We start from the raw sequence: 24,522 nt of genomic DNA, 5'->3' as shown, positions 1-24,522 counted from the left end.
TTTTCATCAGTCATCTTTCTATTTTGCACAAAGCATAGAAACAGTTATGTTTCTTACTCTCAAAGATGAGGTGTGGAATCCTGACTCCATTTAAGACAATGGCAAAACTCCAACTGATTTCACTGGCACAGCATTTCAGTTTGTCTATTTTTCTTAATATGGATAGTGTTAGGCAAAAGTTAAGATTTAGCTAGCAGCTAAAACAGAAACCGCAGATTAAGCAGGAATGCTTTAGTAGCCTAAGGACACTGACAACTGTAAACACTTAATAAACTTATATGGTTAAATGTTTGCTTAGTAAGTTAGCTTTTAGAACAGAACAAACCCTCCCTTTACAGCCCACCGAATATCTGTAAGCACTTATCCCTACCCCCTCACCTCGCTTCTTTCCCCCGCAAGGTAGCCATAGATACTTGATGTAATTAGGATGACCTTTATATGTATGTACTGTTTTTATCTTTATTTTTGTTTAGAGTTATTTTTTGACTTGTAACAATGTTTGTTTTTGTATACACAAATAAATACAAATAAAGTAATAAAAGAAAGATATAAAATTGGTTATTGTAGCACTACAGTTTTGAAACTGTTTATCAGTCTTCCAGGTACCTTCAGTATTGTCTGTGCCTGCCTAATTCTTGGGAAAAAGAATCTTTTTGCCTAACAGTTTTGTCGCAGCAAGCAGGGTGTGATCAGGAATCCTCAGAGAGTTTCTCTCAACCAGGGATAGAGGTGAGTACCCTTTTACTTACCACCTCTAGTGCACACCTTGGTTGGGACTCCCCGAGACACCCCTTCGCACCCCTTTTTTAATACGGACCACATCTAGGACGCACAAACAAGAGGACTGAACGGAAATGTGTTTGTAGCCAAGTTTTTGGGGTGCAGGGATTGCTGGAGGTGAAGGCTGCACTGCCAGGTTTTGGAGTGCAGGGATCACTGTAGGGGAAGGCTACATCGCCAGGTACTGAGCACCAGAATGTGTGCTGCAGTAGACTGAATACAAGGGTGTGCTCAGTCGGTCTCCCTTGAAGCGCCGCTTAGGTGGGTTTCAGGAAGCTGGAATACAATGTCCTATGAGTTGCCCCAGAATGCGTCAACAATTCCCTCTACAGGAGGGGGACTCGCTGGCATGCCCCAGAGTGCACCAATGATACCCTCTACGGGAGGAAGACTTACTGACTGGCTCTGGGGCACATCAATGATGCCCTCTACAGGAGGGAGACTTTTTTTTTTTTAAATAAAATTAAACACCATAATTAAAAAAAACAATGGCAAAAATGAATGAAATGAGGGTATAAGTACAATGGACAGTGTGTTGTGGTGGTCTGGTCAAACAAAAGGAAGATTAGAGAAGGGGATTGTAATAAACATAATATATGTAATATAACCTGTGCCTGCACTGAGTTTAAAAAAAGCCGCCCAAGAAGCCTTGGGGAATAAAGCCGGTAATTGGGGACTGATCGTGGGCTGCATACAAGGCAAGGATAAGCTTGCTTCTCAGTATTATAATAAAATAAAACTAAAACAACAATAGCTCCTCAATAATATAACAACCTATACCTAAACAATACACCGTTTCAACTGCCCAAAAAGCTACTTCTCAAAACAGTCCTAGCTGCTGCGTCTACCACCGTTCATAACCATGTCACCACAGGTCGCATTGAAATCCAGCTCTCCAATCAAACCATCACCCAACTAAAAAATCCTGTTCATAATGCATCCTACAGCCCAGTCTCCTGGTCCAAACAACAGCTGCTGCTGCTTCTATATCTGTTACACTAACCTCTCTGGTCATGTATGAGTACTTTAAACACATGCTTAAAAATCTTACTATGTTTCCTACCTTTACCCCCTTCCCCCAATTCCCCTCTCCCTCCCGCCTCCCAAGCAACCCTAAAACAAATCATGTATATCAAAGGATTTAAAGTATTAACTTTATCTCACCTAAAAATTCAATATATCAACAGGAGGGAACTGTCAGGCAAAAGTTAAGATTTAGCTAACAGCTAAGACAGAAACCGCAGATCAAGCAGGAATGCTTCAGTAGCCCAAGGACACTGACAACTGTAAACACTTAATAAACTTATACGGTCAAATGTCCGCCCAGTAACTCAGCTCTTAGAACAGAACAAACCCTCCCTTCACAGCTCACCGAATATCTGTAAGCACTCATCCCCACCCCACCCCTGCACTCTGCCTCTTTCCCCCACAAGGTAGCCATAGATACTAGATGTAATCAGGATGACCTCTATAGGTACATACTGTTCCTATTTTTATCTTTGTTCAGAGTTCTCTCTTGACTCATAACAATGTCTGTCTCTGTATATACAAATAAATGCAAATAAAGTAATAAAAGAAAGGTATATAATTGGTCATTGTAACATTACACTTTTGAAGCTGTTTATCCGTCTTCCCAGTACTGTAAATAAACCCCCTTCAGTATTATCTATGCCTGCCTAATTCCTTTAAAAAAAAAAAAAAAATTTTTGCCTAACCATAATGTTTATATTCTATTACTTTTCCCAGTTAAAAGCTGCACGAATAGATAGTTAGGAGTTATTAACTTATTTCTTTTATAACTTAATTTTTGTACTGTAATCATTTGTAATTTCAAAGGCAATACTATTTACTGGCCATTAAAGCATTTCTATAAAAATAGGTTTAATTGAGTCATCTTAGTTTAACTAGTTCTGATACAGTATGTGTAATATCATACCTGCAGTAAAAGACAAAGAATTACAATTTAGTTAACATTATCACCTAAGGGTTAGGACAGCTTTTTACCAGTTTTTCCTTTCTCTCTGATACTCTTCAAGCTGGCTCTGTAGGTTCCTATTATTCTCAGTTAACATCTGCATTTCCAGGCGCAGGTTTTCCAGTTCACATAACTGTCCCTAAACCAAGCAAGAAAAACATGTTATTTGAACACTACACCACAATTCTTATTTTCATTTCCAAGTAAATAAAGTACAGAAGGAACAAATATTCTGAAACTGTTCAATGAAAGACATAAGAAATTCTTTGTCAAGATCCTATCATGAGCATAATTTGGGGAGCAGGGGTTGCCCCTTCACCCCAAATGGCAAGCCTCAGGCAGGCATGGAATTTACCCCTCCCACTCCACACCCAGCCCCGTTGGCCGGACTGGAGCTGCCCCCCCATAGAGAAGTCAAACTGCATCTATGGATCCCATACCCAAAAGCGTGAACAAAACTTGCTTTGCAGAAAGCCACTATTGCTGGTATATCAGCAACAGAGATTGCAACAAAGTGATACAAGAGACCATCTTTTTTCAATCAGTTTTTTCAATCAGTTCAATCAGCTTATTTAGAATGCTACCAGCCCAGGAAAGGAGATGATCAAGAGAAGGTTTCCTGCATGGCAGTGCAGAGTGCCAAACACCAACCCACTAGGATAGTCTATACATTTCATATTAACTTTAACCTTAAAAATACCTTTTCTGTTCATTTCACATTACCTTTAGCCTTAGGATTTCATCATTTTTAGCGGTTCTTTCTTTATTTAATTCAGATACAAGATGCTCCAGAGTAATTGCAGAAGCTCTCCGATCTGCTATTTCCTGCTCCTGAGTTTCCAGGAATTTTGCCAGATTTACACCAAAATTAGGGGGAGTTTTTGGACTCTGATAGGTAAAAACAGTCATACTGAGAAGGGGGAGTCTTCCCTATACTGCATAAGTATATATTAAAAGGTTTTACTTGTTAATGCTGTGTAACTAGGAGACAAACTTTAATAATGCTGTTTACCTTACAAAAGAGAAATAGGATTTCACAGACTATACAACTCTTTTCAATATACTGTCACTATTTCTGTACCCAGTCTAAAGATGTCCCACCCCGCCCCTCCCACCTACATATATGTATTGCTTTGCGTCTTCAGTGAAGTAAACTACAGTATATCATTAAAATGAAATACTATACCCGTGGCAGTGCTATTGCAGCAGAGTCCACAAAACAGTCTAATTGTTGCATTTTTAGTTCATAGTCACTCTTCCTCTTTTCCAGTTCTTCTGTTTTTTTGTCCAGCTGTTATAAAACCCAATCAATTAAAATTCAAAGTTGGCACTTTAAGTTCACAGAATGTTGAAAGAATTAAAGCAAAAACTAGTACTTTGTAAGTATGCAAGTTTACTCTATATATTCTGAGTACTTAAATATTTTAGACTTCACACACTGTTTTATCATATCAACAGTTCTTCCACATTTACTGTACCTATGGTCTTGTTCCCTTGTTGTCAAGCAAACACTATTTAAAAACATTTAAACAAGGTACTATGTTAGCAGCTAATCGGCTTCTTTTTGGCTAGCATTCAGCCTCACTCTACTTAGGGTATGTACACGACACAATGAAAATCAAGCTGTGGTGCGTAGTTACATATGTCAGTGAAAGGCTCTGGCAGGGGAAGGCAGCGGGGAAATGCTCTGGCAGTGGGGAGCTTCCAGAGCCTTTCCCTACTGCCTCCTCCTGCCAGAGCCTCTCTCTATTGCCAGAGTCTTTCCCTGAGGTGGGGAAAGGCTCCAGCAGGACATTGCAGTGTAGATGGGGAAAGCACTGACTGGGCGTATGGAAAGCCGTACAAAGTACATAGAGAGTGCTCGTGTCTCTTTACTCACCTAAGCAGTGCCTCACTATCTACATTACTACTTATACCAGTGTTAGGGGAGTGTGCAGTGTATGTATTCTGCACACTGCTGTAAGGAGCATGCAGCATAGATGTACCCTAAGATAGATGGATATTTGTATTCCAAAAGATATTAGGGGTGACTTCAAATCAGTCCTCTTACTTTGTATCATTTAGACAGCTCATCAGTTACCCCCATGATACTATCCACAAACAAACTACCACATATGACTAGGAGGAAAAAGAAAACCCCGTTTTGTATTGCTCAGACCTCAGGTTGCTTTGCCTTTATTTCCACTCACGTAAAATCAAAATCTTCAGAATTAACACTTGTGCTAGCTTGGGACTCCCCATTAGCAAGGTTGTAAAGCGTATCCAGGCCTTCGTTCAAAATTCTTTAAATTACCACTGTCCAATGCAGTGAGAAATAGATTAACAAAAAGCAACCAGTTAGGGAGGAGTGTGTAGGTGGCCATGTACGATGTAAGTCTCTCAAAAAAATGAATAGCGGACTCTTTAGGAGAAACTTCCTACATTTTACCTGTTCCTTAAGTTCCTGAATTAAAGATTCTTTCTTTACTAAGTCTTCTTGTGCACACTGAAGTAATATTTCATGTTTTTTAGAAGCCTCTGTTAACTTGCTTAGCTGCTCAGTGGTATGGTTCAGGTCTTCATACAGGAGTTCGCTCTGTTTTATTTAAATGGACAAACAAAAGTAAGAGCAGTGAAATAAATAGAAATAAAATACCTGCTTTGGAGTAGTAAAGTGGTGTACAGTAATGGTTTATTAATTACAAGAGTCTGCTTCCCTCTACCTTTTTTTTTTGTTTAAATTGTTTAAAAGTTGGTTCTCAAACTTCTGTACTGGTGACCCCTTTCACAAAGCAAGCCTCTGAGTGTGACCCCCCCATATAAATTAAAAACACTTTTTTATATATTTAACACGATTATAAATGCTGGAGGCAAAGCGGGGCTTGGGGTGGAGGCTGACAGCTTGCAACCCCCCATGTAATACCCTTGTGACCCCCTGAGGGATCCCAACCTGAAGTTTGAGAAACACTGGTTTAAATAAAGTCAGAACTTACGTAAATACTCATCCCTAAAGATAACTTCTTATTTTGGCTATTCTTGATACACAGCACCTTAGCCCCAGAGCAAAATTTTGTAACAAAGTTTTCAAAGGTACATTAGGACATTTTAAAGTTACAGTTAAAATATTAGTCAATGTTTTCCATTATAAGTAGAGCTGCAGGTTTGTCATGGTGCAGCAAAAGTCATTGATTCCATGTTTTCTCAGTTTGGCCACGACTACTCTGTCTGTGTGCGACTTACTACAGGAAGGTTCTAAATGGGTGGGTTGACAGCCCAACGCAGAGGGGAGGGGTTTGGAAAATGAGCCCTCCCCACATTTGTCCGCAGGGCTGGGCAGCCCCCTGGCTATAGGCATTGTTCCCTGGCTGATTGGGTCACTCAGGTTTAGCCTGCCCAGGACACGATACCCAAAGCAGAGAGCTAGGCTCAGACAGCTGCTGCTGACGCCTCCATGTGAGTGCGGGCCAGGTTTCCTCTCAACCCCCAGGCCTAGTGGTTTCAGCTCGTGTTCCCCTCCCCAGTCTCAGGATCCTGTCTCCCTCTTCACTGACCCTAACAAGTGTCCCCCACCTGGGCTCATCACTGGGGTGAGAGAGAGGGGAAGAAGAGGTCCTGGCTGGTCCTCGATTCTTCCGGGGGAGGGGAGAGGAGGTCCCAGCTGGGGAAGGAAGGCGCAGCCCTGAGAGCACAGCAAGAGGTACCATGCCACCCTGCAGATCCTGGTGCCTTTCTTCCCTGTGGAAGACCTGGAATCTGGACTGCAGCCCCTCTTCCCAATGCTGCGGGGCTCAAAGAAAGTCCCAGGGCCTCCCCTCCCAGACTGCTGCATTTGGACTTGGGCAGGGGCATCCTCAGTTGGGCAGAGATGCGAGCCCCCATCCCATTATCTCCTGTGCAGGCAGCAGGTTCCTGGCTGTGCGGCTGCCGTCACTGCTTTCTAGGGCACGTCCAGTAAGGCAGGAAGTGGTGGCTGCTGGATCTCCACTTAGAGCCAGCCAAGGGAGAAGGGGGATCTCCCATCTTGTTGTGCACCTGGGTGTGAGGACGATAACAAAACTGGCCTCAGAGGTAGTGCTGAACTTCATTTGTTACACCATTTATTTTTTTAAATAAAAAAAATCAGGGAGCAGTCAAGGTAAATTTAGTAACCTGTGGCTTTTACTAAATTTACCATGACTACACCATGATTTTTGATAAAAAGTGCTGTGACAAATCTGCAGCCCTAATTATAACTATTTTGGGGTGTAATTTAAGCTAAAACAATCATGTTTTCCAGTTGTACTTACATAACCCAAATATTGCACAGTTTCAGAAGTATGTTCGAGAGTTCAGTGTTTTTTCCTATTGCCTTACAATTACATTTCGTACTACCTATAGATACCCGAGTTGGAGCCTGATAATGTACCTAGACCGTCTGCAGCTTAGTAAGCAATTCAGTTCTGGCTTTCACCTCACAAAGACATGGTAATATAGACCCCAAATTAGTTAAGTCTAAAGTGAAGTCTGCAATCTTATACTATTCCCTAGGTCCCTCGCATAGTGGAAATCTATTTGCAGAGGAACGGAGGTTTGAGAGGTGAACAGTTTGTTCTGGTAGATGCAGGAATGGTGCTAAGTTGCAGAATAGAGGTACTATGTATACTCCTGGGGGAATTTTGCACTACTCTGTGTGCTCAGAATTCATGTCCCCCGCAGATTTCTTTGCTTCCCTGCAGAAAAATGACTTTCTGACAGGGAAGCAAAGGGAACCTGCAAGAGCAGTCATGCACCACTCCCTAGCTGGGCAGGTACATCATTTCAAGCACCCAGAGCAGCCGGTGGAGAGGTAAATCACTGCAGGGCTGGGGACACCCCAGCCAGTGGCTCCTACCCTGAGCCAGGATCAGTTGTTAGTCCAAGCTGAGCTGGATGCAGGAGAGGACAGAACTTCCTCTTCTCCTGCAAGGAGTGGCTGGGACTGTGTCAGACCCATCCGCAGAAACCTCCCCGCAGCTGCAGGAAGATCAGCATCCTCTTCTACTTCCTGCCCCCACCCCACCAAGCCCCACTCCCCCAGAACCCCCTGCTGAGACCCTCACACCCAGACCTCTCCGCTGAGCCCCAACCACCTTCACCTGGAAGCTCCCGCAGAGTTCCATTGCCCCTGCACCTGCAACCCCCCAATGAGCCTCTGTGCATCCAGATCCCCCCCACACCTAGACCCCCCCCACTGAGCTGCCTGCACCCAGACTGTCCCACACAAAATCCTCTCAGCACACACCTGGATCCCCCCCACACTGAGCCCCTCCACACTTGGATCCTGCCTGGTTGAGCCTGCCTTCCCCACATCTGGTGCGCCTGGCGCAGAGGGGCAGAGCCTCGGGGTGACTCTGGGGCAGGCCCAGGCCGTGTGGTGTGTCAGGGTCAGGTGCAGCTTCACCACTGAGTCCATGTCCCAAGGGTGAGTGGTGGGCAGGCTGCAGGGTGATCTCCCATCTTTGTACAGCCAGTGGCCTATGCTCCCCAATTCCATGCTGGAGACTCTGCATTTATTTATTGACAAATAAAAGTTGCAGAATTTTGCAATACTGTGCGCAGCATTTTTTATTTTTTGGCACAGAATTCCCTCAGGAGTATATGCAGTCCTAACTGATTATTTTATGAAGACTTTGTCAAACCTGAGCACCTTCCCTTTTTAGTTACAGGACATGTTCTACAGAATAATGGGGATGGCAGTGAGAGACTGGATAAAGAATATAAAAATAAAACAATTAAAATGAAAAATATGCAGCCTTAATCAGACTAACTGTGTATCTTAAATTTTACTCCAGCAGGTGGAGCTTTTGGTTAAAGTTATGGGTAATGGAGAAGCTCCTCAATACAGCAACACTGGGAAAAAATGAGACTGTTAAACGCAATATTCATTTATCATTTTGTGTCAATTATACTTTAAGAACCCGAAACAATTCCCTTTAAATGCAGTTTAATGACTCTTACTAGCTCTAAGAAGAGCTGGATCAGGCCTTTGGTATAGGGTTAAAAACAAACAAAAAAAAAGCGTACTTTGTTAAATATTTAAGAATACTGAAACAATTTAATGGTGATTTCCAGGTGTTCCACTAAAGCTTTTGTGCCTTTCTTTCCAATCAATTATAATTGGATCCAAGTGAGGTTAAATTCCATGTAAATACTTTAAACAAAAAATCAAATACGTCCAACTCATCTGTAGCAGAAACAATCACAATATGGTACTGATGTTAGCACTCTTACATTAACTTTATCAGCTGCCTGTTTTCTCTCCAAGGCTTCTCTCAGCTCCTCGATCTGCCTTTCCTGATCCTCTATGATGGCTTTGTTTTCGTCTTTTGCAGCCAGGGCAGAATTATACTTCCACTAAGAAAAACAGCAAAGTTAAGTTTTAGGACTATGATAATGCAAGCAAGATATCAAAGAAAATTGCTAAAAGCAACTCAGCTGTTGCATCTTGGAATCTTGTGATGACAGAACTATAAAATCATGTTTAGAGAATTGTCTGACATAACGATACTAAAGGTCCAGTGAATAGAAGTGCTATTGCTTGCTGAATCCCACAAACTAAGGTTTTGCATCAGAACTAAAACTAAGATTATAAATTTCAACGCCATCTGACTATTTTAAGATCATATCTATTAGTGAGAGTTATGCCTTGTCCCTTTCCTAGTTCTGTTAATATCCTGTGTGACCATGAGTCAGTCAAAGGCTCTACCTCTAGCATTTGTAAAATAGGTATGATGCGAACCTAACTCATAAAGGGTGCTGTGAGTAAATGTGTTTGGAAAGTACTTTGAGATCTTCCATTAAGGTTGCAATGAAACAGAGAATGATTTCTTATAGGATAAGTGTGTATGTTGGGTGTACCTGATGTAATATGCACACTGAAAAAATATAGATCATATTCTGAAGTTGTATGTTCCTTTCTGTGCTGGGTTCTTTTGGGTTCACAGTACATGTAAAATACCGCATGTGTTGCTGTATCAGTTTGCACTAAAACAAAGTAAAAAAGACTGCAAGACCTCTGTTAAAAAAAGGCACACTGTAAAGCAAAAGACAAAAGTCTCACCGCTTCAGTGAGAAAGCACAATTTAGTAAGGGCCCACCTCCTGCAAGTACTTATGCAAGCAAGCAACTTTATTATAAGAATCTTATTGCATCACGTTTGCTTGCAAGACTGGAACCTAGGAGTTACGTCTCATAACTACAGTTTCTTTCCTACAAATGAATTCAGTGACTTCAGCTTCATTTACTGATCTCTCAAACCACCAACTTCTCAACAAAATTAAACATGAATATATCAGCTGATTGAAGCTCACAGGAACTGAGTAGGTCCAGTGAGAGAAATGTCTGTCTATTCACTATGTGGAAAAAGTTCAGTTTCCAAGACCACCCTAGGCATAAACTGCTCAGAAGAATACAACAAACGTTGAAAGAAACTCACCCTACAGCAAATTACACTGTTCCACATTTCTGATAAAATATGTAATTGAAAGTGTTCAGCCTGGCATTTCATTCCATTTTTGTGATACCCAACATTGCCCCATATCTTTTCAAAAACGGAACATACATTTATGTCTTCCAGCTCTCTTGTCAGTCCATCAATAGATTCTGTCTTGTGACTAATAGATGTCCTCAACTCCTGGATCTGGCTCATCAAGTCAGATACAACTTCCTGCAAAAGAAGAAAAATGTTGAACCCCAATTTCAGTGTCACTATTTAAATAATTTCTGCTTAGCCCATATTTCACTTTGAACCAATAAAATATTTTGAATGGTTTTTTAATTACCATATATACTCGTTCATTAGCCTATTCGTTTATAAGCCGATCCCCCAAGATGGATAGGTAAAAATAGTAAAAACCGTATGACCCTTTCACGAGTCGACCCTATATTTCAGGGGTTGGCAGACTTTGGCTCCTGGCCTGTCAGGGTAAGCCACTGGCAGGTTGGGACGTTTTGTTTACCTGGAGCGTGCAAAGGCACGGAGCCTCTCAGCTCCCAGTGGCCGCGGTTTGCCGTTCCCAGCCAATGGGAGCTGCGAGAAGTGACGCCACTTCCTGCAGCTCCAATTGGCTGGGAACGACAAACCGTGGCCACAGGAAACCGAGGGGCTCCATGCCTGCAGACGCTCCAGGTAAACAAAAAGACAATGTATTAGATATTCAATTATTTCATAGAGTTTAAAATCATCAAATTTTGGTGTAGACCAGTTTATAAGCTGACCCTCACTCTTTGATGCGTCATTTTGTTCCCAAAAATATTCAGCTTATGAACGAGTATATACAGTACTTTGATTAGAGTGTGAAGGAACAGTGCGATTTTTGATGTTAAAAAGTACCTCTCTTTACCCTAAGGTTTCATACAAAGAGTTAAATAGCTTATTTACTTTTCCAACATTAAAAGGAAAAAGACTGTTTTGTAGCACAAACTGTTTAGTCCCACTTTGATCCTCTTCTGATAGAAGGTTATGAATGTTGCTGTAAGAAACAGGCGGAAACTTAATGGAGTGAGTCATCTTCAAGAAACCATTACTGGACTCGGGATTTAGTGTGGCATTTCCCTCCAACCCCACCCAATCTCCCCAAGTTTTTCTTTTGCTATGAAAACAGAGCAAGTCAGGAATTGATTGACCATCCATGACAATGAGTTCCCATATAATAATTTCTTAAATGTATGTTATACTCAGTGATAAAAGTTATTCACCAAAGGAGCTTTCAGAAAACTGGTGAAGCTATCTTAAATGAAACATGGATTGATTTTACTGACAACAATTACAGTGAGATTCTTACTGTGTCATTCCTATGGTTTCTATTAGCCAATTCCTCATCAGACGAGCCTGACTGGAAACTCCCTGTCAACCAACAGGTGATACGTTCATGACCTTGTGTTAGCTGTTTTGTCCAGCAGACAGCACAACTCCCTTTTGTCTTCCCTCTCCAGCTGTCCCCTTATATCTCCACCCTGTTTTCTCTGGCACTGTGCCAGCCTTCTTTCCCCAGTGGTCTTGGACACCCTATGCCAGATGTATGAGAGCTTTTTTCACCCATTATCACAGTCAGGAAGGGCTTAGCTTCCAGCTCTGTTACAAAGAAGTCAGTTTCTTTCAGAACTTGTGAACCAACAATAAAAAGTAGCTACCTTGTCAGCAGTGTTAGTCTTCTCCAGAGAAGCAATAACTTCTTCGGCAGCAGCCAGATTCCGTTCTAATTTCTGCAACTTTGCTTCCTGGAAGAAACTTTATTTTAGTTATAGAAATAGCCCTCAATTACCTCTTGTGTACATTTAGTATAAACGTAACACTAGGAATAACACAAGAGAGACAGCTGTACTACTTAATATGCTAGAGGGGCTAAAAGGTATCATAGTAGTTAAAAAGCAACTGTGATTCCTGAGACTTGAAAGCACTGAATTTGTTTTACTATTAATCTTTAAACAGTTTAATAAAAATTCTTTTGCCATTAATACACAGGAAATCCACAAAAACTCAATTTTCAATTGTCAAAATGTGCTTTTATACCTGCTGCTCACATCGTGTCACCATTTCAGAGGACTGTTTTTCCAGCTGTACATTTTCAAGTACTTTCAAGAGTTCTCTAGAAGAGAAGGAATATATTTCTTGTAAGAGACTTAATCAAAACATAAGAAAAGACAGCTTCAACAAGGAACAAACTACGTAGGTTGGTCCTGGGTCCCATTTAGTTTTAAAGGTTTTTTCACTACCAGTTGATTAATGCTATTCAAAAAACTAATGGTTCAGCTTGCAGCCATACATTGCAGCTGATGCTAGACCTTCCACATACAAAAGAACATTTTTATAATGAAACTGTTCATTAAAAATAATTTAAAAAGAAGTAGTGCTATCTTTAGTGGAGTAAAGACACTGACTAAAAATCCATCAAGTAATAATCTCTATACTGCCTGGGACAAAAATCTCTAACAGGCTTTTCTGAATGGATGTTTTCAAGCGAACTGAAGGTGTTATTGTTACCTCATCAGTTTCTTATTGTTTTCTCTTTTTAGAAAGGGAACATCCACATTTACTGGAACAGACATCTTAGATACTAAAACATTTTTCTCTTTATATCAAGAGATAGATAATGGCAATTACAAAATACATGAAAAGATACACCATGCATAGTGATTTCAGCGGTTTAAAGAACTCACTCAATTTGGGCCAAATTCAGTCCTGCTAGTTAACTCAGAGGTGAATATTTTCCAAAACAATGCATTTAGAAGGTTTGCACTTTTATTTTTGGAAAAAGAAATGTATTTCAATAGCAAGAGCTACAAAAAAATGAAACTTAGCATAGGATGAAACCATTGACTTCAACTGGAAATCAAACCCACAACAATACTCACTTTGAATTATTTTCTTTGTCTTCTTGTAATTGCAATGTTAGTTTTTGATTACGTCCTTTTTCTGTTTCCAAAAGTTCCAAAAGATTCTAAAACACAATATAATTTTTATAACATTCTGTTTGAAGTATACAGATTAAAATAATATTTTAATTCTTTTCTGTTAAGAGGCCTTTGGATATTTGATACCAACATATTAATATAATATTTCTAAAAAAATAATTTAAAACCAAAAGATTAGAAAGGAGGAAGAAAAAATAACACAACTCAAAATGCTACACAAAGCATAGACAAAACAGAAAAAAAGAGTTCTTGAACCTTGCCCTGAATAATTCTAAAGGTAAACTCTAGCGCATACTGACAAGTCAGCAGTTCTAGTGCCACCCATCTCAGTTGTCGTTATGAGAGATAGCAGTCCTATGGTTAGATAGGATCCTAAATTATTTAAGACTTAGGGGGCACAAATTGACAGAATTTTCTCTAAATTAGGTTTTAATTTGTTTCAGTTTTAATACTATACAGTGTTAATTTTAAAAAGGAACATATAGTTTCCATTTTATTTCTTTAAATGCCAAAAGAGAATCTTGAAACAAGTTTGCTGATTAGGTAGCCAGCATACAATGCAGAAAGAAGGCAACAGCATTTACAAAAGCCCTTGAGCAGCTTTGGTGCTGTGTTCTGCAATCACTGAAGTCTGTGAAAGGTTTTCAAGAAAAGCAGCAACCAGATGACAGGACAGTGATCTAACACCAAGAAATAATAAATTAGTATGACAAGACCATTATTGCCAGTGTATAAAAGCACCAACTTTCAAATATTTCAGAGATGCCTCTTTTAAGTCAGAATTGAAATCTGAACCCTCCAGGGTACTCCTCCCAATATTCATCTCAAAAGTAATGCCCAGTTTCTTTACCAATTAGCCCATCTTAATTAAACCCCATCAGATAATGATTTCTTTGGCAGACAACAGAATTTTAGCATAATGTGACTGGATGTCTCTTATAACCAATGGTTTCAAGAGTCAGCTGGAAAATTAAATAAACTTCTGGAAGTAACACCTTCCAGATAGGACCACTATCAAAATAGTGAAATTTTTTGGCCTAAGATTGGTAATGTCATTTTAATGAGATGAGTTACATAATTTGATTAAATGAGAGGTGCGATTATACTGTGTAACAGCTTTGGCTTTCTTACATGAAGCTCGGTTTTCAGTGCTTCAGTTTCTTGTTTGTTGTCTTCAAGCTGTTGCTTCAGCTGATCAGTTTCAAACTTCATTACTTCCTGTAAATTGTCATAGTCATCCTGCAGACTTGTTTTTCCTTCAAGAATCTTTTCATGTTCTAGCCTTCATTAAAAGTTTTTTGACATTATTAGAAAACAAGAATTTGTACTGGACAATAAAAATACCTCAACTATATTTTAAAAGCTATAAATAATCCAGAGTGCAGTCTTTTTTTTATAAAAAATGGATGTCATGTCAAGACTTACAGGCTCTGGTTATGTAATTTTTATCACGATATCCAAAATATTAAGTGACACCTCAAGCGTTTTAAGGGGCATTGGTGGAGATGGTGGGAGAGAGGCTGTGCTGTTTTGGACGTACAGCCACTGCTGTTTTCCTCTAAAAAGAGCCAAAATTTACATCCTTCAATATTTTAAGTGATACTTCAGTCACCATCAGTCATTGTTTGTCTGCTGATTGTAGTGTGATTAACATCAGACTGGCCCTGTGTATTCACACATTTATTCAGTTACATTTTCTCTTACTCATGTATAGTTTATTTGTCTCACAAGAGCTTTCTGTATATTGTATAGCTGGATTTGTTTTCTTTTAAACTGTTGTCTTGAGGAATATTTAGGTCACTTAATACTTATTAAGGTTAAAAGTAAAAAATTAGAGGGGCTATGCACCTGCTGACACAGATTATGAAACATAAAACGAATACAGAGCTGGTAGATTGGTATTTACTAGAGCACCTCTAAAAGGGTCAGTCTCTTAATATTTAATTAGGGGCAGCAGTGAAACCATGTCAGTAGTTTTGATGCATGGTTCTCGATCTTCAATATATTACTTAGAAGATGTCACATGCCACACAAGATGTAATCCCAACAGGATGCAATAATGCAGTCAAGACCACTTGTCATCTTGCTTAATGGAAAAGATTTCCCATGTATTGAAATTGTGTTACTTTAGTGCAAATGTGCCTGTTTAATATCACTTGCTATTGAATGATAAATAAAACTTTACCAGTTTCCTGCTCCTAATAGCACTTAATGTCAATTATAGCATGAAGTACAGAAAGATTTTCAATCCTGAATTGCCAACCTTTGAACAAACTGATTTTAAATGTATGTTTTCATTTTAGTTATATGGATTTTTCAGTGCACACAACAATGTGAAGCAGTGACATGATGGGCAGACTAGAGTGAGGCTTTTAATTTTAGCATTAAAGAATTGAAAAAAAGACCGGCTTCCTCAGCAAATTCACTCTACTTAAGGGAGGTCCGAACACTTACTGGAAAAATCACATTTACAGTAGAACCTCAAAGATACGAACACCAGAGTTATGGACTGACCCAGTTTCACATGGTGTCCTGTTGACTGAAGTAACCAATCAGGTAGCACAGAGACACCCCCCCCCCCCAAAAAAAAAAAAACACAAACAAAAAACAAACAAAAAACCAAAACCGTACTGTGCCTGTATTGCAGGCGTGGGCAAACTATGGCACGGCGGCCACATCTGGCCCTTCAGATGTTTTAATCTGGCCCTTGAGCTCCCACTGGGGAACGGGATCCAGGGTTTGTCCCACTCCATGCGGCTCCCAGAAGCCGCAGCTTATCCCCACTCTGCACGCTCCCGCGCCCCTAGTGCTACCCCCGCAGCTCCCATTGGTCAGTATCTGTGGCCAATGGGAGCTGCAGGGGCGGTGCCCGTGGACGGGGCAGTGCGCAGAGCCACCTGCCCATACCTCCGCTTAGAAGCTGGGGCGGGGAGGGGAAGAGAACATACTGCTGCTTCCAGGAGTTGCTTGAGTTAAGCACCGCCCGGAGCCTGCACTCCTGACCCTCTCCTACACCCCAACTCACTGCCCTAGCCCAGCACACCCTCCTGCACCCCCAACCCCTCATCCTCAGCCCCACCCCAGAGCCTCCATCCCCAAATGGAGCCCTCACCCCTTCTGCCCCCCAACCGCAGTCCAGGGCCCACTCCCACACCCTCAACTCCTCATTTCTGGCTCCACCCCAGAGCCATCACCCCCTCCCACATCCCAACCCCAATTTCATGAGCATTCATGGCCCACCATACAATTTCCATATCCAGATGTGGCCCTCAGGTCAAAAAGTTTGCCCACCTCTGCTGTATTGCATCTTAAAGGTAGGCACATTTGGGCTGGCTGTCCCCACCCCTCCCCCACGAGGGGCAGCCACTTACAGCAAGAGGCTGGGGCTGCCAGCCCAAGGCACCTGGAGCCAGCTAAGCAGGAGCAGCACTGGGGTCTGTGCTGCTTTCACCCCTCCCACCCGCCCGCTGGAAGGATGTGCTGCTTTTATCCCCACCCTTCTCCGGCTGGCAGGGGGATACACTGTTTTTACCTCCCCACCCTGGGGAGGGGGACACACTGTTTTCTCTCTCTCTCTCTCTCTCTCACACACACACACACACACACCCCCAACCACCCATCCAGGGGAGGGAGAAAAGCTTGCAAACTCCTGCCAGCACTGAGTAGGGAGCTCAACTGATGCTGAAGCCTGGCCTGGAATATCAGCTGCTGGATCTGGAGCTTGAACTGCGCTTTGTTCAGAGTTAGGAACATTTCAGAGTTACAGACTACCTCCATTCCCAAGGTGTCTGTAACTCTGAGATTCTACTGTAATGGAAAAATGCTATAGGCACAAATGCCAACATTAAGGGGGCTTCTCTGTCATTGATCTGTTAATTTCACCACCTTTTTCCCCTATCTTCTAAATATATAGGAAATAGCTGAGCCTGTAAAAGCAGTGTGTGTACATTCAAAAAAATACAGTGGTTAACTTGAGCTCTGCTTTATAGGAAGGATTATTTACAGTGAAAGTTAGCATATATTAGCATAGAATTAAGAATCTGGATGCACTCTCATGTGGAAGGCTTAAAAGCTTCCACTAAGAAGGAGCTGACCACATACCTAACATTATCCAGTTGGAGTTGTACATCCATGTGTCTCATAGAGAGTTGACTCATTTCTTTCTCTTGTTTTTCTCTGAAGGTGTTATACTCCATCTTTACAGCAGACAGCTCCTTGTCTGCAGACTGCAGGACTACGCGTAAGTCATGGACTTCACTTTTTAATACTGTCAAAAACATGCACAAATGTATGAAGTTTTGTTAATTTATAAAACTGCTCACTTGCAGATGCAATATCAGGGATGTTGAAAAATCTTATGTGAAAATTAAACAAAACTACATATAATTCTCAGTAAAAATGGCCATTTCCTCAAAAAAACTGTGGGGAAAAATAAACTTAAGGAGAAAAAAAGAGGCAAAGAATGCTCAGTGAAGTACTGATTTGCAGAAAAAGTGTACACTGAATCAAAAGGATGCTAGGAGGGGGGCATGTAATTGTAACTCAGAATTGGTAAACTAAATGCATGTTAACCCAATTTAATTTTATTGGCAGTAGAGGGTAGATTTTTATTTTATTGGAGGGTAGATTTAGAACTTGCTTATTGTTTAAGTGTTCTCACATTTTACTGTATTTTGTATTTTTAAAAGTCATCTTAAGTAGGTTTACCTGTTTACCACACTTGTGAGCTTTAAATATTCTATATTTCTCATACATTATTAGCTTAGTATAATATGGAAAAAGAAAAGTCCAACTGCTTCTATACTAGCTGTACCAGGAAAATGAGTTCAAACATGACTATATATTTCTAGTTGTCTAACCAATCTAACTGGAAATGTCAAAAATACATAGGTATGTATGCCCTCAGAATATAATGCAGGCATTCTAGTAGACTGACACCAGGGGGAGTTAAGACAAGTGAAGACATTTTTTAAAAACTTAAAACGATAGAAGGGAACAAATAAGAAGGAAGGTTAAAAGTTGCTCCTGAATGTGGGACTGCAGCTTGGTAGAATGACCGTTCACCTTTTTCCTTTTTATTATTTTAATTTTAACCTTCTAAAACAATACTCCATATTCACTTAGGATGAATCATCTCCTTCCATTGTCTATAACTGAAGATCCTGTGATATAGAGGAGGTCAGAGTAGATGATCTGCTGGCCTTTTCTGGCCTTAAACTCTATGACCAGCTATGCAGGTTGATCAAAAATGGACAGGAAAAATTACTCGTAGGACAGAATTATATATAACTCATTACCCAACCAAAGCAGTTATTCAATATTTGTCATAGTAGCTTCAAAACATGAAAACTCTTGAGAAATTCAAACAGCATTTCAGTGCTACATGGACTTACTGTCTGTCTTGCTTTGAGCATCTTGAAGTTGTGTTTTGAGAAATGTTATCTGTCTAAGGAGCTCCTGCTGTTCTTTATTCCAGTCACTTCTTTCTGATGAAAATAGCTTTAGAAGAGAAATAAAATTTAAAAATGGAAGAGAAGTATAGGAGTGTATAACTCTTAGTTGAAATAATAGAAATATTTTTATGTGTTGTGTACTTTCCAGCTCTGACTATGTAAGATGCATTTTTCTGTATGCTGAGAAAGTTATTTTGGATATTTATAATCAAACCAATCACATGAGTCCTGAACATTCAAGTGTGTTATGGTTGCGAATAGCTGAGTAAATTGGAAGCCCATAGAGCAAGAAGAACTATTGAAGTAACTGAGGAAGCAATCTGAGATGAAAAAAGGACCTATCAGCCTCACTTTAAGTACCCTTCACCTGATAATTTAGAACTTCAAATCTGCTCCTGAGCTGAAGTAGTGGAAGTGTGGAGGAAGACTGATGCTCTTCTCTGTCAATCCCATCTTTCCTTTGCCACACTCATCTTTTCTACTCTTCCACTACAACTCCCACTATACCACAAAGAGAGCATGTTATCTGCTTTATGGCATTACCCTAAAAATCTATTCCTTAATTTTAAGGTGAGTTCACCATTTATAAGCTCTTCACTTTTGTTGATAGGCATTGTATAATTCAGTGGAATAATTCCTCACATCTAAAATGTGTATTTTGTCTTCAGTGAACTTTACAATCTTCCCAAACTCTTAATGAGATAGATAACCACTATAGGGAGGTAAGGGGGCTGAGAAGAGATTAAGTGACTTAACTCAAGATCACGGGGGGTGCTGTATCGTATGTGTTACACATTGCAGAAAAATATTCCACACAACTATTTTAGTTTTGGTTAGTTAGGCTGGGTAGATCCACAAATAGAAAAATAAAGAGGACCTGTACACTTTATATGTAGTAATGACAGTTTTGTTCATTCACAGCTAGAACTAGGAGTATTTTTAGCTCTGTAGAATTTTAGAGAAAATATTTTTTGGTGACAACTGATAATTTACCACACATCATGAAATTGGGCAAAAAACACCACCAGTAGGCATCCTGAGTGCCTTGCCATTTATACTTTTACTCTATGATCAAGCAGCTTTAAATATTTCAAAATAAGTTTTAGAAAGCACTGATGCTGGCTGTTGTCTAGCTGGTCTTTCTGCTCAGTTCTAGTGTTATAATTTTAGCAGTTTTGCCTCTTAAAAATCCAAGTAATATTTTAAAATTCACTAACGAGGGGCCTGAAAATAGCTGAGAAATGTGATTGATAATCACATCTTTTGTATATACTCTCTCACAAAAATTTGATTTACACAGCTACCTCACCTCCTGCATTTGTGCAGAATGATGCTCCAGTTTATCAATATGTTGCTGAAGTTTTATGTTCTTACTTTCTTCCTCATCTAGCTTGATCTGAAGAGTGCTCAGTTGTTCCTGTAAGATGGCAGACATGCATAATTAGAAAGCTTCTCTTCCCATTATTTTCACATGGCATATGGTCAGACCTGTGTACACCAAATACTTAATATAGTCAAGATTTTTGTCTTTATGGCTTGAAGCAAGGACATTCAGAGAGAGAACTATTGGTTTATCAGTACCACAGGGATATCCTTTACTCCCAGATCTCTGGGAGATCCCTCAAAGCAAAATACAAAAATGGGATCCAATCCTGCAAACATGCACGTTCTTAACTTTATGTATGTATGTATGTATAAGTTTGATGTATTCTGCTCTTCAGAATAGACAAAAATGGACTAGAGATTTCTGGGAAGATCTGTGAGCTATATGAAATGTTTGAGGGCAGTTCAGCAAGGAGTTCTGTTATATACAAGTTTTCATATTAATGAAAATTAGAGCCACATTATCAAGATTATCTCAGACACTTTGCTTTGCTCTTCTATGGCAAAAGCATCTCTTTTCAGGAAATTTAAAAGAAGGATAAAAGGACTGAGGTTTTACACAGTTTTTAAACAGGTTCTCAAATAGTGCAGTCTCTTCTAGCTTTGAACTAAGCCACAGTTTTGAATGGTGCTGGCCCCTCTGCCTGAGTCTCCTTGTGATGGAACAGTTTGGTTTGAGTATTCAGGTTTAAATGCCCAGGAGTGTGCCATTTCTGCTAACCTAAGACTTCTCACAAAATATAAATGAATAACATGTAGACAGAGAAAATGCATAACAAGTGTGAACTCTCTTAGTGGAGTTTACACTGGAAATGCTAAAGGTGAATAAGTACAGTATAGCATGCTACTAGGCATCACAATAATTTACTAAAATATTTATTAAACACTTACTTTGGTTTTATAAGTGAATTGTTACATTAAAACCAAAAGTTATTTTTGGTGAAAAAATATTACTCAATGAGTATCAAAACATGCTTTTGTAAAAAAACCCCAAACAAAACAATTACATATGCACTTCCACTCTTATTCTGAAGATTTACCTGCACCATTCTGAGCTCCTCAGCAATGGCCTCATAAGCTTGTTCATTCATCTCCGGAGGAACTGGCTCATTGAAAATATTATCCACCTCCCCTGAACTTTGAATATCCATGGAATCACAGACCAAGATTTCAGGGCTTATTCGTGGCACCAGACGAGACCTTAGTTGGTAAGCCTTTGTCGGAGTAGTCATGCTCTGTTGCAGAAATTATGAAGGAAGCATTAGTTTAAATATAAAATAGACAGATTATAGTTAAGGCAAAGATTTTGTCACGGATATTTTTAGTAAGAATCACGGACAGGTCACAGGCTTCTGTGAATTTTTTCTTTATTGCCCGTGACCTGTCCCTGACTTTTACTAAAAATATCCATGACAAAATGGGGAGCTGCTGGGCAGCTGTCGGGGTCAGCAGGGAGCTCTAGGGCCCCCACCACAATGGGGGCTTGGAGCTCCAGGGTCGTCCTCCACCCCACGACTCAGAGCTGTGGGGTCCTCTTCCGCCTGTGGCGGCTGGAAGCTGAAGGGTCCCCCCGGCACCTGGGGTAGAGAGGAGCTGTGGGGTTCCCCTGCCGCTAGGGAGATCCACGGGCCTCAGGTGGCAGGGGAACCCCGCAGCTCCTGGACGCTGCGGATGGTGGCGGGACCCTGCAGCTTCCAGCCGCCTGAAGTCACGGAGGTCTTTGGAAGTCACAGAATCCATGACTTCCGTGACAAAATTGTAGCCTTAATTATAGTGTAACACATTTCATAATTCTATAAACAAAATACAGGATAAAGTAAAATGGTCAAAGCTGGTCAATTACATTCCACACAACGGCATGTTTTTCTGATTTGCAACTCAGTTACAAGCAGTAGTGCATCAGGAAGTATTTCAGAACAAGAGATAGAAATGAAGATATCACTTTAATCATATAGTGAGTTTATATACTGGAAAACTTGTCAGGCTAAGTATCTTACACTCTGATTTTTACTAAAGAAATCTTTTGTTTCATCCAACTCATATGTAACTATATACTGCTGTATTTACAACCTCTCATTAACATATTCCTGTACCTTAATAGTTTCTCTGTGCATTTTATTCAATTGAGAGACTTCATGACGTTTGTGTGCTTTGGTTGCCTCCAAAATATTTTCAAGATGCTGGTTTGCTTTCTGAAGGGATTGAAGTTCTGACTCCATTTCCAGATGCCTTTTCCTGTTTAGACATAAGATTTTACCACAAAGCCCAAAAGTCATCATGCACTCTATCATTAGTCTGACAGTAAAGTGCTGTGTAATTGTCACACTGAAAAACAATTCCAGACACTTTCATCCAAGCCATCAAAATATTTCAGTTTTGAGATTATGCTATTTATAGGATCAGTGGGGACCCCATTAAAAGAGCTATTAAAAGCTGCTTTGTGATCACATAATTAAAAAAATATATGCACACTTAAACACAGCCTTAAAATGGAAAAATTGCTTCCTCCTTTATCCAGCAACACCTGAGTTCAGAGCTTTTTGTTTCCTCTAAAGAACAGATCACATCACCCATACCAAAACTTTAAGCATTAATGATGTTATCCACAGTTACGTGTGAATCAGAAACCTGAACTGAAGCGCAACAAGATTAATAAAAACCTTTAAACATTTTTTCCAAGTATTATTAAGATTACTTTGACTTGTTAAAATAAATACTTAAGAATGTTATTAAAGGTAAGTGGAAATTTGGGAAGATCTTTCACTGTATAATATTTAGCTGTTTTGTATGTCAGTAGTGTGATAGCTGGCATCATTCACATCACTGCAGTGTCAAGAGTCTTGTGCAAGCATGGATTGTTTGTGTTTAGTGTTATCACCATCCACTTCCCATTCTGATCTCAGAGTCAATAACAAAACTTCATAAGCATCCAATGGGAGCAGGATCTCAGCTTACTGCTGCTCAGGACAGAGTAGAAACTGGTGTCCAACATATTTGCTGAACCATTAAGTTTGTGGGTAAAACTATTTAAGCTTTAATATATGGGTTTTTTAAACGTAGGTTCCTTCATGGTGCCTCTCTGCCCCCTCCCTCTTCTCCGCCTACCAGACTGGAGGGAGGGGAACTCGGGGCTTCTGCCCTGTGACAGGGTGGTGGGGCTAGGGACTTCAACCCTGCGGGAGGCATCTGCTGGGGCTCAGGGCAAAATCATGAAAAAGTAAAACACAATGGGTTCAGCCCTCCCTTTGTAGCCAAGTGGACTTCTACTATACAGATCAGGATTTGGGGAGACTGCACACCATAAAGATCTGCTCTGCAGGGACTACCTACATCCTAATGTGAAGAAGCAGGAGCAGAGTAAGTCGATCTCCAAATATACAAGACTAATGTGATGTCTGTAACTGTTGCTCAATAGACTGTGATGATATGGGGAGGATTATGTTTTCCCTTTCTCCCCTCACTCTGACTCTCTCTAGAAGACAAATTTACTTGGGTTGTATTCTGGGTCCAGGATTTGACCATAAAAGAATATAAATACAGGTCTATCCTAGAAAAATATATTTTTCAGAAGAATATTAGTTTAAAACATTTCTACATTGTTTCCTCTCACTTAGTTAGCTCTTTAAATTCTTCATATTCTTGTTTTGAACTTTCCAGTTCACTCTGAGTATGCAGCAGGCGTGCTTTCAACCTTTCAAAAGACACCAGTGAATTGCTTTCTGTTGATGTAGTGGTGGAATACAACTGATGACCTAAGAAACAAACAACAGATATCCTCTGATATAATCCTGAGCTCACAATCATAATAAGCTCTATCAACAAAATAAGAACAATTTTTTGAACATTTCAGCAACTCAGACTAAGCCAACTGGACACGAACAATAGTGCTTATGTTCATGTGGATTATGTAATTATTTTTATTATTTGTATTACTGTAACAGCTAGTCATGAAGCACAATCCCACTGTGTTAGGTGCTGTGCAAAAAGAGAAGAGAAAGACTGTTCCTGCTCCAAAGAGCTTACAACCTAAACATAAAGAACGAGACAACAGATGGATACACTCAGACTGATCAGGAAGAACAGGGAAACAGTTAGACAACACTGGTCAGTATGACAGACAATGGTTGCAGCACACTAGTGGTTTAACCATTGTCAAATTTTTTTGCATCACAAAAAAGGATGAAATAGAAAACGAATATGTATTGCAAACTACTATACAGTATTATCACATGCACTGAAGAAGGGCACTTTTAAAGAATGTTTTTAACACTACCATGTGGTAGATTAAATTGATGAAAAGTTTAACAATTAAAATATAAGTTTTGCAAAAGTGTTTCACATTGAGATGTGTGCATTTTGTATTATGTTTAGACAAACATTGCTTATGCAACATCGTAAGTTTTTCATTTTAAAAATATGTTAAAATATTAATTTAATAAAGAAGAATGTTAAACCATCAAATTCATATGATCATTAGAAGCACTGCCACTTAAAATACTTTAAGTGCTAATGAAAATACTT

The 24,522-nt window shown here is 40.0% G+C and overlaps 1 protein-coding gene across 6 annotated transcripts in view; it reads right to left on the bottom strand.

Annotated features, from left to right (window-relative positions):
* Positions 1-24,522, bottom strand: part of KIF15 (kinesin family member 15) — a 57,361-nt gene that overhangs the window by 13,201 nt on the left and 19,638 nt on the right. For all 6 annotated transcript variants that reach the window (XM_037890231.2, XM_037890230.2, XM_037890229.2 and 3 more), the window contains 16 exons: positions 23,612-23,753; positions 22,095-22,236; positions 21,042-21,236; positions 19,928-20,035; positions 18,559-18,664; positions 17,267-17,432; positions 14,297-14,447; positions 13,106-13,191; positions 12,264-12,339; positions 11,885-11,971; positions 10,314-10,418; positions 8,984-9,106; positions 5,184-5,330; positions 3,942-4,046; positions 3,479-3,643; positions 2,785-2,894 (listed from right to left, as the gene is read on the bottom strand). In XM_037890231.2, coding sequence (XP_037746159.1) covers positions 2,785-2,894; positions 3,479-3,643; positions 3,942-4,046; positions 5,184-5,330; positions 8,984-9,106; positions 10,314-10,418; positions 11,885-11,971; positions 12,264-12,339; positions 13,106-13,191; positions 14,297-14,447; positions 17,267-17,432; positions 18,559-18,664; positions 19,928-20,035; positions 21,042-21,236; positions 22,095-22,236; positions 23,612-23,753 — 2,014 coding nt within the window. The remainder of the gene's footprint in view (positions 1-2,784; positions 2,895-3,478; positions 3,644-3,941; positions 4,047-5,183; positions 5,331-8,983; positions 9,107-10,313; positions 10,419-11,884; positions 11,972-12,263; positions 12,340-13,105; positions 13,192-14,296; positions 14,448-17,266; positions 17,433-18,558; positions 18,665-19,927; positions 20,036-21,041; positions 21,237-22,094; positions 22,237-23,611; positions 23,754-24,522) is intronic.

This window comes from Chelonia mydas, chromosome 2 (genome assembly GCF_015237465.2).
Source record: "Chelonia mydas isolate rCheMyd1 chromosome 2, rCheMyd1.pri.v2, whole genome shotgun sequence".
Classification (NCBI taxonomy): domain Eukaryota; kingdom Metazoa; phylum Chordata; order Testudines; family Cheloniidae; genus Chelonia; species Chelonia mydas.
Note: the sequence above shows the minus strand (reverse complement) of the source record. Positions and strands in the feature narration are given on the sequence as shown.